Source organism: Mauremys mutica, chromosome 23, assembly GCF_020497125.1.
Source record: "Mauremys mutica isolate MM-2020 ecotype Southern chromosome 23, ASM2049712v1, whole genome shotgun sequence".
In the NCBI taxonomy this organism is placed as follows: Eukaryota; Metazoa; Chordata; order Testudines; family Geoemydidae; genus Mauremys; species Mauremys mutica.
The window spans coordinates 10,136,643-10,148,811 of NC_059094.1; the positions used below are offsets into that span (position 1 = coordinate 10,136,643).

The following is a 12,169-nucleotide window of genomic DNA, read 5'->3' on the forward strand; positions in this document are numbered from 1 at the left end:
TCACTTCCCCCCCGGCTTGTTTTGCAGCTTCTTGTCTCCCAGGTGGTGGGTACTTTGGACCTGCAGAGGGAGCGATGACGGAAGGTGGGGTTAATTTACAAGCTGCCTGGGAAGCAGCCTCCTGCTCCGGCTGGAGGAACAGCAGCCCTGTGGGTAAGGGCTCAGCTCTCTGCTCTGCCCCAGACGCTCCCTGGGTCCCGGGGCACGGTCCTGAACGTCTCTAAGCCTCAGTTCTCCAGCTGCAAAACTGGGACTCCATCTCTTCTCTCTTGCCTGTTTAGGCCGTGAGCTCTTCCGGGCAGGGGCTGGATCTCACTGTGTGCTTGTACCCTGCCCAGCACAAGGGGGCCTGATCCCTGTATGGACTCCGAGGGGGCACCCGAATGCAATTCACAATAATGTCCTGAACACCACGATCAGCAGCACATCAGTTTCTCCCCCTCGTTCTCAGTCCCCTCGGACACTGCTGGGGCCAGATCCAAGTATCTGGTATTGGACTGAACTGGTGTTGCTGGTCCATGGTGGTGTTCTTAGCACTTGTCAGGGAGAGGCTCAGCATGGTAGATGTGAATATAGGAGGGGAGGGAATGATTGCAATAGAAAAGACTGAGTTGAAGCAAACTGAAGTTCTTATTAAATGCAAGGTCAGGTCTGCGTTCCCTGTGCACCCATATCTCGTATTAAAGCCAGTGGGAGTTTTGCGGGTGGAAGGGATCTGGGATCTGGCTGTGTCTCCATTGATAACACTAGCTACTGGATGGTCGCTGAATTCTAGCAGCCCAAGCTTCCTCTGAGCAGTGCCTGGCCGGAGACAGGCGAAGCTGGGAAGGAATGCGTGTGTTACGGTTCCTCAATGCTCCTTCTCCCTCTCGACTCCTGTTCGGGTGGGCTTGGCTTCCATGTCGCTCCAGCCATAAATATAAGGAATCCAGCTTCTCCTGGACACCCCGCAAGCTCCAAGTGCTGATCTGTGTGTGGAAACTGACCGGCACAGCAATGTATCAGGGTGGCTCTGAAATCCTTTCATCCCACCGAAGCGGAGGCTGGCCCAGTGCGGGAGAAATGAACAGGCCCAAGACGAAGGAGCTGGCGTGATGTGTTGGAGGAAATATGAGCCACAATCTTTTCAGGGCAATAACCGATCCCACACCTCCGTGTAAACAGCGCGTGGAGTGGCAGTGGGTTAAGCGGGTGATTGATGGCAACCGGTGGGAACACTCCCTTCCAACCAGCTGCCAGGTGTGGGTCTAGCCAGCTTGCCAACCCGGGCAGAAAACATTTTCGGTGCCGCCACTCAGTGGCTGAGCAAAGGCCAACAAAAAACCAGCCAATCGGTGATGCAAAAAAACCCCAAACAAACAAAAACGCAGGGGCCCGGCGGCTCGGCACTCCTGGAGGCGCAGGGGCCCGGTGGCTCGGCTCTCCTGGAGGCGCAGGGGCCCGGCGGCTCGGCACTCCTGGAGGCGCAGGGGCCCAGCGGCTCGGCACTCCTGGAGGCGCAGGGGCCCGGCGGCTCGGCACTCCTGGAGGCACGGGGGCCCGGCAGTACGGCTCTCCTGGAGGCGCGGGGGCCCGGCGGCTCGGCTCTCCTGGAGGCGCGGGGGCCCGGCGGCTCGCTCTCCTGGAGGCACAGGGGCCCGGCGGCTCGGCGCTCCTGGAGGCGCAGGGGCCCGGCAGGATGGCTCTCCAGGAGGCGCGGGGGCCCGGCGGCACGGCTCTCCTGGAGGCGCGGGGGCCCGGCAGGACGGCTCTCCTGGAGGCGCGGGGCCCCGGCGGCTCGGCTCTCCTGGAGGCTCTGGGGCCCGGCGGCTCGGCGCTCCTGGAGGCGCAGGGGCCCGGCGGCTCGGCTCTCCTGGACGCGCAGGCGCCCGGCGGCTCGGCTCTCCTGGAGGCGCAGGGGCCCGGCGGCTCGGCTCTCCTGGAGGCGCGGGGGCCCGGCGGCTCGGCTCTCCTGGAGGCGCGGGGGCCCGGCGGCTCGGCGCTCCTGGAGGCGCGTGGGCCCGGCAGGATGGCTCTCCTGGAGGCGCGGGGGCCCGGCGGCACGGCTCTCCTGGAGGCGCGGGGGCCCGGCAGGACGGCTCTCCTGGAGGCGCGGGGCCCCGGCGGCTCGGCTCTCCTGGAGGCACAGGGGCCCGGCGGCTCGGCGCTCCTGGAGGCACAGGGGTCCGGCGGCTCGGCGCTCCTGGAGGCGCAGGGGCCCGGCAGGATGGCTCTCCAGGAGGCGCGGGGGCCCGGCGGCACGGCTCTCCTGGAGGCGCGGGGGCCCGGCAGGACGGCTCTCCTGGAGGCGCGGGGCCCCGGCGGCTCGGCTCTCCTGGAGGCACGGGGGCCCGGCGGCTCGGCTCTCCTGGAGGTGCGGGGGCCCGGCGGCTCGGCGCTCCTGGAGGCGCGGGGGCCCGGCGGCTCGGCTCTCCTGGAGGCGCGGGGGCCCGGCAGTATGGCTCTCCTGGAGGCGCGGGGGCCCGGCGGCTCGGCTCTCCTGGAGGCGCGGGGGCCCGGCGGCTCGGCTCTCCTGGAGGCGCGGGGGCCCGGCGGCTTGGCTCTGCTGGAGGCGCGGGGGCCTGGTGGCTCGGCTCTCCTGGAGGCGCGGGGGCCCGGCAGGACGGCTCTCCTGGAGGCGCGGGGGCCCGGCGGCTCGGCTCTCCTGGAGGCGCGGGGGCCCGGCAGGACGGCTCTCCTGGAGGCACGGGGGCCCGGCGGCTCGGCTCTCCTGGAGGCGCGGGGGCCCGGCAGGACGGCTCTCCTGGAGGCGCGGGGGCCTGGTGGCTCGGCTCTCCTGGAGGTGCGGGGGCCCGGCGGCTTGGCTCTCCTGGAGGCGCGGGGGCCCGGCGGCTTGGCTCTCATGGAGGTGCGGGGGCCCGGCGGCTCGGCTCTCCTGGAGGCGCGGGGGCCCGGCGGCACGGCTCTCCTGGAAGCTGGTGCCCAGGGTGACCTCACATCCAGGCGGAGGGGCACAAGGCGTGAATTACCCTGGAGGGACAGACAGAAATGGCAGGTCAGTGTGATTGTCTCTAGCCCTGCTGAGCAGAGGGACAGGGAAGCCAACAAGAGAGACCTCACCATGAGATTGTCCAGGCCGGCTGCTCCTTTCGCTGCTGTAACTGCCCTGACATCCACGGTGCAAGAGCAGCCGTTGGCTAGGCCCCCAGCACAGGGTTCGCTCCTCACTGCACCCCTCGGAGGGAGGGGCAGGCTGCTCCCCCACACCGGGGACCTGAGGCACAGGGTGGATGAATGTCAGACAGGGAGCCGGAGCCAGACACTGACCCCAGGTCTCTTGAGTCCCCATCTCATGCAGGATCCGCCCAGGCCCACTTGATCTCATTCCTCACCCTGCCCCAGGATTGCCACAGCTCGGCCCTAGCTAGCTCTTAGCTGATCGAGCTGCTTCTCCCCCAGCCTGCCAAGCCTCCAAGTGCTGGGGTTACGCCACCTCCCAGCCCAATTCAAGGCAGGGGTGGTGTGACACCCGACGGAGCCACAGCAGGCCAGAGTGCTGGATGTTCCCTGCTTGCCTGCAGCCCCCCCAGGTCAGCCTCCTCCGGCATTATCTCAGCCGGGGCGAGGCAGGACGTGACCCAGCTGCCTCCCGAACAGAGACGAGAGGAGATTCCAGCCAGGGACAGCGGCTGAGAAGAAGCAGATCCCAGAGGCGTGAGCGCAAAGAACAAAAGCAGCAGAACTTCCACCATTTATCCCTCCGTTTCCTCCGCTGCAATTGCTCCTCCTGGGCCACATCACCCCTCCCTGGGACCGAAAGGTGGGGCGGCCAGTGCTTCCAGACCAGGAACCTGGCGTTAGGGGCTGAGCCCTCCAGGCCAGGTTAGCGGAGGGCAGGCACCAGTAGGGACAGCTGCTGAATGCCTGAGGCATGAATCAGGCTGGCAGAAATGTACCAGAGGGAGCTTGGGAGAGGAGGAGAGGTCGGGGCTCTTAGGGCTAATGGGGAGCGGGATATCGGAAGGCAGCTGGAAATCATTAAGCGAGGCCTGGCAGAGAGCAGCCAGGCAGGACCGCACCGTGCTCTCCCCCTGTGGAGCACAAGGTACTGCGGGTTGGCACCCAGGGCCGCGCCGACAGCTAGGCAGGGCCCCGATGGCGACACGGAGGCGTGAAGGCAGCAGCAGGCCCTGGATGTAGGCAGGGGCGGCTCTAGGGATTTTGCCGCCCCAAGCACGGCAGGCAGGCTGCCTCCGGCGGTTTGCCTGCGGAGGGTCCGCTGGGCCCGTGCCTGCGGGAGGTCCTCCGAAGCCGCGGGACCAGCGGACCCTCCGCAGGCAGCCTGCCTGCCGCCTTCGCGGCGCCGGCTGAGTGCCCCCCCGCGGCTTGCCGCCCCAAGCACGCGCTTGGCGTGCTGGGGCCTGGAGCCGCCCCTGGATGTAGGTAGCAGCCTGTGTGGTTCTGCCGCAGGAGGCAGGATGGGTGGGGCTGGGGCCAGCTCCCCCTGTGCCCCGTGGGACACAGGAAGGGAGGGACATCCACCACAGCCTCCCACACAGCACGTGGTGCCAGGCCTGTGGGAGCTCACGTGGCCACGGGGCTCCCTGGTCTGGAGTGAGCGGGGAGGAGTCCATCACTCCCACCCCCACAGGGCACGTCTCGGGGCTGAATACCTAGCTCTCCGTCCTGCCACTGACTTGGCACCCACAGATTTCAGCTGAGCCAGTGGGGCTATGGGCAGGTATTCAGCCCCGAGAAGTGCCCTGTGGGGGTGGTAGTGATGGACTCCTCCCCGCTCACTCCAGACCAGGGAGCCCCGTGGCCACGTGAGCTCCACTGTTAGCTGCTGGCAAACATTCCCAAGTAAATAAGCTCTCGTCCCAGGCTGGCAGAGCCTCATAACTGGCCTCACGAGCCTGTTTGGGAAAGGGGCATCAGCGATCGTTCCACGGTGCCGGGGGTGTGTGTGTGCTCCCCAGCTGACTCCCAAAGCACGTGGCTAGCTAGGGATGTTGCGGCCACCCAAACGAGGGGCCTGAGTTTGAGGACCTGAGCACCTGCTGCTCCTGAGTGACTTCCATGGCCCTCGGGGGTGCTCAACGCCGCTGAAGATCAGGCTACTGCTTAGGTGGCCAAAATGTGGGTTTAGCTTCCTACCGTTTGGCCCCCAAGTGTTGAAGAACGTTGCTGACGCCTGTGAAGGAATCCGGTCATCCGCCTGTGAACTGCAGCTGCGTCGGGGGTGGATCTTGTTGGCTGTTTGGAACAGGAAGGACGGCGTACCCAGTGGGGACGGCGAGGGATTATCACGCCGCTTGTCAGTGCAGGTGAGGCGTTCCTAATGCACCCAGCACCACGTCTATATTGGGATTAGGTCGGAATAGCTATGGCGCTCAAGGGGGTGGATTTTTCACCGCCCCCCCCCTCCCCAGGTCGACTGATTGTTAAGTGTAGGCTGTCCAGGCCGGAGTATTTAGACAATAGAGCGGGACGGACAAACTTTTTGGCATGAGGGCCACATCGGGTTTCCAAAATTGTATGGAGGGCTGGTTAGTGGAGCCTGTGCCTCCCCAAACAGCCAGACCTGGGCCGCCCCCTATCTGACGCCCCCTGCTTCTGGCCCCCTGATGTCCCCCCCGGACTCCTGCCCCATCCAACCCCCCTGTTTCCTGACGGCCCCCCCAGGACCCGTACCCCATCCACCCCACCCGTCCCCTGACTGCCCCTGGAACCCCTGCCCCTGACTGCCCCCCTGCCACCCCATCCAACCCCCCCTCCTTCCTGACTGCCCCCCAGGACCCCTGGCCCCATTCAACACCCCTGTTCCCCACCCTCTGACCACCCCACCCCTATCCACACCCCTGCCCCCCCGAAACTCCCTTGCCCTCTATCCAACCCCACCCCACCCCGCTCCCTGCCCCCTTACTGCGCTGCCTGGAGCACCGGTGGCTGGCGGCGCTATAGCCACGCCGCCCAGAGCACCAGGACAGACAGCCACCCGGCTGGAGCCAGCCACGCCATGGCACAGCACAGAGCACCGGGTCCGGGTCCGGCCCCGGCTCTGCAGCGGCGCTGCCCCAGGAGCTCGCAGCCTCGCTGCCCAGAGCATTGCGCCGGCGGCACAGTGAGCTGAGGCTGGAGGCGAGGGGGGACAGCAGGGGAGGGGCCGGGGGCGAGCTTCCCGGGGCAGGAGCACAGGGGCTGGGCAGGAGGGTCCCGCGGGCCGTAGTTTGCCCACCTCTGCTAGATAGACTGAGCACAAAGAGCATTTATCACCTCCCACCCCTGCACCCAGAGGGAACCCAGCCCCCCTCTGGTGCCCTCGGAGGTTCTGGTCTCGTTGGTTTTTCCATCGGTGCAGGAACACCGCTTCCCCGAGTGACAGTAGCTTGGACAACAGAAGTTGTGTCTATGCGCGGGGTTAGGTCGCTGTAGCTCCATGGCTCAGGAACAGGTGATTTGTAGACTAGGCCTGGCTTACGGTGTGACCTTAGGCAAGTCATTGCCCTCCATCCCCTTGTCTGCGCCTCGGTTTCCCCAGCTATAAAAAAGAGTCCCGTACCTCACAGGCGCATTGTGAGAATTATGGTTTGTAAAGCACTTTGAGGGCCTCATTTGAAAGGCCCAATGCTCCAGCAGGCTGCAGAAGTGCGAAGTAGGGTTATTATTTTACATGTGAGTTTCTTGGCGTCTGCCTGTTTCCAGCCCTTCCCGTGTCTGTAGCACCCTGACGGATCCCAACGAGCTTTGTAAACGATGTACACCGCTGAAATGCAGCCACCTCTGGGGTGGAGAACATTAGCCCACCAACAGCGCACAGGATGGCACACAAAGCTGGGGGGTTGGGGAAGGCGAGTCCTTGTTTATGCCATGCAGAGCAGCCAGGATCTAAAATATTCAGGCCGCCCAAGAATAAAAATTGGACGGCTTTTGGAACAGTTTGTATAGTGGGGGTGCTGAGAGCCAATGAACCAAACTGTAAACCCTTATGTGATAGAAACCGCTTGGAGTCTGGGGGTGCAGCAGCACCCCCAGTTCTAGCACCTATAGCTTTTGGAGGGGCACTGCCACGGCCCCAGGGCCGGACGAGCTCGCCCTCACCCCACGGTCCTGGAGCTGGAGGAGCTCATGCTCCCCGCCGAGGCTCCGGAGTGGGAGTTCTGTGCCCCCACCAATTCCTGGGGGAGCCCGTGCCCCTGCTTGTGCCCCCTTGTGCACACCCCTGAGGAATCCCTAAAGTGTGTCCTGCCCCTCACAGAGCAAATTGCATTGGGATTAAGTGCAGTCACCTCTGGGGTGGCACATGGCAGCTGCTTAACAGCGCTACACAACAATTTAGGACAGGACACTAAAGAGGGCTATTCAACTGAAAATGCCGTGGGGATGTTATTAACCAACCTGGAATTGGGACTCACATGGGAAGGACAACCCAGCTAAGAGGGGCCAGGGGGGATTTTTGAAAGATCACAGTCCAGCTGAGGAATAAACCCTAAGAGACACTTGTGGGTCCAAGCCAGAAAATCAGAATCCGGAGTTCACATGCTTGGGGGTGCCCCCATCTTGGGGCAGTGGATTAAGACTCACGCACTCCGTTTAAGGCCAGGCGGACTTTCTGCACGCCCCGTCTCCCGACCCCCACACAGGGGAGACGTCAGACCCCCAGAAAGAGAGGGCACCCCCCAAACGTGTCCCTTTCGGGGCCCTGGGTGTGTGGGCTGACGGGATCAAAGACAAACTCTCCAGCTGGCGAATGTTTGAAAGTTCCTTGGAACAGAGCAACACAGAGATGATCCCCCCTAAAAAAAATCCCTGTGCCCCCCTCCCCTGAAAAGCCAGGAATTCGCCCCGGATTGCATTTCACGCGTAATTGCTGGGGCTTGGAGCAGGGCTGGAAAGTGTTACCGAGGCTGCCCTGCGCTCTCGGGCCCGGGGCTTGTCTGCAGACGTGTGAATGGGAGAGGGAGGCGCGGGATGGCCTTGGAATTGGCGGCGAGCCAGCGCGCGGGAGGGGGCGGGGTGCAGGGGAAGGAGCGGGGCCGGGAGCTCAGACAGGCCGGCGCCAGCAAACACCTGCAGACCGCTCACAGGAACACAATGGCAAACCCAGGTGGGGGAGCCCTGTCATCCCCAGCCGCTCCCCTCTGTTAATCACAGCTGATTGCATCAGGTTCCAGGCCCTGCCAAGACCCACCACCGGCAGCCAGGCCCGGGTTAGTCTCTGTGTCAGGAGTTGGCTAATTTAAAGCAACTTTGCATTACCCGCCCCCCCCCTCCCCTTCCTTGCAACACAAAGGGGAGTTAAAAACAGGTGGGGGGGCGGCTAGAGCCAAGCCTGGCTTCAGAGTAAAAGCCCAGCCCAGATGGGCCTGGAGATCAGGGCCGCCCGGAGGATTCAGGGGGCCTGGGGCAACGCAATGTCAGGGGCCACTTCCATAAAAAAATTGCAAAACTATAGAATAATATATTCTTGTGGGGGGCCCTGCAGGGCCCAGGGCAAATTGCCCCATTTCCCCCCCCCCCCCCTTCGCGGCCCTGCTGGTGAGTGGGTTTTGCCCAGCCCCAGAGCCTAGGAAAATGCAATGGGAGGCAAAGTGCCAGGCCAGATAAAATCCAGGGTCTGATTCTGCTCCCACGCTGGCGTAAATCCGGACTAGCGCTATTGTTGTCGAGTCGGGCCCAGCGTAAGGGAGCGTAGGATCATGGCTCAGCGTTTCTGCCCCACCAGGGGCCAAGATTTTTTTAAACACCGGGTCCCCTGGTGTGCTAAGCCCCCTCGCTCCCGAGGCGCGTGTGTGGCAGAGAGGAGCCATGAGGGACTGGGGAGTCGAACCACTTGTTTTCCCATCGCCCAGCCCGAGGAGGAGGCAGCAGACGCAAATCAAAGCTGCACATGGCTGGAAAGATTTTCCATTTGTTCCGGGAAACTTTCTGGAGTCCCGATGACACAGAGGAAGAAGAGAGCCGGGCTTCTGCCCTGGGACACTTAAGAGTACTTTTGCACAGGATGCAGCAGGCTCCGTTCCAAAGCTTTGCTCTTCTGACCGAAGTACTGAGCCGTAGGGATCCAGCACCCCTGGCTGGGATCGGCTAGGAGCCAAAAAGGGGTGAGGTTCCTGCCGCAGATTGGAGTTCAATCTACCCCAGCAGTGGGGTGGTATCACAGACCTGCCGTTGCTAAGCGAATGCCGTATTGGTAACTGTTGCTTTTGTAGAATCGTCTCAGTTTCGTCACCCGAACAATCTTGCATTCGTATAGGGGATCTTTTTCTATATGGCGGAGAGGCCGTTTCACCTACGGCTGAAATGCAGCCAACTCTGGAGTGGAGCATGGTAGCTGTTTAACAGCGCAACAGAACAGTTCAGGACAGGAAGTGAACAGGTATGCTGTAGCCAACTGACAAAACAGCAGGAGGGAACGTTGTCCTTAACCAAACTGGAATTTGGCCCCGTTCTGGGGAGATCACCACAACTCTTGCAAAAGGAGCCTTGTGGTTTTGGAAAGACCCTCTGCGGTCAGGCCCTTGGTTTGATGTCTCCCTGTATCCTCTGTGACCAGTAACCTCTTCTCAGCCATTGTCTGCCGCTCGGTTGGGTTTTATTCCAGCGCTGAGCCTGACTCAGCCCACCAATATTGCTTAAGCGTATGAGATCTGACGAGATCACGGCTGGGGGGTGGGCGGTACCAGTCCGGGAGCTAATCATTGTCATTATGCCCCGTTTTATCCAAAGGAAAGAAGTGTCGCAGACAGCCTTTCCCACCCCCACAGGATACGCAGGGAGTGGCTAGAGGTGTTTATAAAGCGCACAATCGTTCTGTTGTTTATCTCCACACAATCCCTCTGATTAAACACCTGGGCCCAAGGCTAGATGGCTCTCCTCAATTCTAAGCAGCTCCGTCTCAGCAAGCCTGGATTGCCACGCTCAATAATAATCCTAGGTGTCAGGGTAGCAGCCGTGTTAGTCTGTATCTGCAAAAAGAACGGGAGTCCTTGTGGCACCTTAGAGACTAACACAGTCATTTGAGCATAAGCTTTTGTGGGCTCCTTTCATGGGGGATCTCAAAGCACTTTTCAAGTACTAATGAATATCACAACGACCGTGTTGCGATAGGGGGTGTTATCCCCCTTTAACACATGGGGAAACTGAGGCACAGAAGTGGCCTGGAGACACCTATTAAGAATGGATTTTTGCGCGAGCTAGAGAAATGACCCATTGTTGAGCAGTGGGCAGCACACCCATTTCACCTGCTGTTCAAAGTGGTCGGGCTGCTACTGCGGACAGGCCCCAGTTGTTTTCAGCGCAAACGCCAGGTGATCCGAGGTCCCTTTCCCTCTGCCCTCCATGCCGAAAACGCAGCTCAGACTGCGTCGCTGCTGAGCTCCAATGGCGTGTCGGGGCCCCAAGAGAGACCGGGGTTACTGGCGAGCGGCTTGCAGGAACTCCCAAAAGTGTCCCTCCGGATCAGGTCCCCATTGCGCAGCCACGTCGGAACAGCGCCCCCCAGGCTCCGCCCCAGAGGGCTTACGAGCTAACGTGGGCTCATGCTCTGGTGTGTTTATAGTGACTTCTGCCCTCCTGATTCTTTTTGGTTACAGATACACACGGCGCTTGCACACGAATGTCCCTCCCTAGATCAAAGGTTGTTACTGGGAAGACGTGCCAGCCACTCAGGATACTTAAACTGGATTCTTTAGTCAGGCAAACTCAAATGCTGCCATAATGTCTTTCTCCTCCCTTCGCACTTCGGCAGGGATGTACTGCATCCACTCGCCCCTCTGTTCCATTATTATTTGATGCAAACCCCAGACATTTTAAGGCTCGGAAAGATATTTTTGTCACCTTGCGGCGGCTTTTGCACTCTGGTCAAAACAGGCACAAGGGCTGAGATGTAATAATTACCTCTGATCAGCGTCCTTGGTTAAAGCAATTTGCATAGGGAGGCGAGTACCGTGACAGCAGTCTGATTTTTGCAGATGGGGAAACTGAGGCAAGTAGGGGTGGGGAGAGCGACTTGCCCAAGGCAAGTGGGGGGAATGGAACCCAGGTCTCTCAACTCGTAGGCCTGTGCCCCACCCACTAGACAACACTGCCTTTCAGTACAGCCAGGTATGGAGGAAAAGGGTGGTCTTTTCCTGGCCCTGCCCCTCTGTCGGTTCCTGTAATTCACCCTTCTGCCCCGTCACCGTGGCCTCCCCACACAGTTGCTAGACCCCACCTTAATGAGGAGCATCCTTGACTCACCAGCTGTCAAGTCCCCTTGCTACACCTGCCTCCATGTGCCATGCAGGCTACAGATTTCCTCCCCGGTCTCCGACGCGCTGTAGTGCACGGCGTGTGTGGCCCTGGCTGTTTCCATCAGGTGCGGCCCGCGATCCGTGCGCGGTGCTGGGCCAGAGCTGACGACAACGTGCACACTCACTGGCCTCCTGGATGTTTCCTCTGTAACTCTAGACGAGAGCGAGTTTGAGCCCCTCGTGAAGTATTCCTGGGGGCAGGGAGCGTCCTCGCTCTGCCTGGAGTTACGGGCTAGTGAGCTGGTCCCATCTCGCCCCCTGGATCCAGTCTCAGCAATGCAGGAAACGCCAAGCTGGGGTTGGGCTATGGTCAGCCGGGGGCCTCGAGTGGATCCCAGGAGACGGCTGACTTGCCATTCTGTGCACATCCACCAGCCCTGAGTGGGGCTGGGGCGAGGGGGGTGATGGTTTCCATCCAATTGGCGCGGATGCTTAGCCAGAGCTGGCCCCCTAGACGGCATCCAGGGCAGCCCACCTGCCTGTTTTATTCATTCAGTAGGTTCACAAATCCTCTGCACCAGCACCTTCCACCTGAAGATCTCACTGCACCCAGCAGGCGATTTGAGTGGCGTTGCCAGGTGGGCACCCCATGAACGTGAGCTGGAGATGTGGGGCTCAGCATCTTTGAACGTCTGGCTTGTCGTCCGCGTAAGCACCTTGGGGGGGAGGAGGGAGAATGGGGAAACTGAGGCGCAGAAACGCAAAGTAACTTGCCCACCCGCCCTGCCCCACTGCAAAACCTCTCTGACTCTGTCAAGTAAGGACCAAACCCCAGCCCTGCCCCCCACCCATCCAGATTTACCTACAAGCTGTCACTAAATTGCTGCTCAGCCTCCGTACATCCCTGCCCCTCTGTGTGCCTCAGTTTCCCCCCTCAAGCAGGGATGATGGTACTTCCCTGTCTGCCACGGGGAGGCTGCCAAGCTCTGCTCCTT

General features: G+C 61.4%; 1 protein-coding gene across 1 annotated transcript; it reads right to left on the reverse strand.

Annotated features, from left to right (window-relative positions):
• LOC123355588 (basic salivary proline-rich protein 1-like) lies at positions 1–2,844 on the reverse strand. Its single transcript, XM_044998207.1, has 3 exons — positions 2,737–2,844; positions 1,361–2,644; positions 1–60 (listed from the first exon to the last, which is right to left on the reverse strand). Exons 1-3 carry the CDS (start codon positions 2,842–2,844, stop codon positions 1–3), a joined length of 1,452 nt encoding a protein of 483 aa, XP_044854142.1.
• Between the last annotated feature and the right edge of the window lie 9,325 nt (positions 2,845–12,169).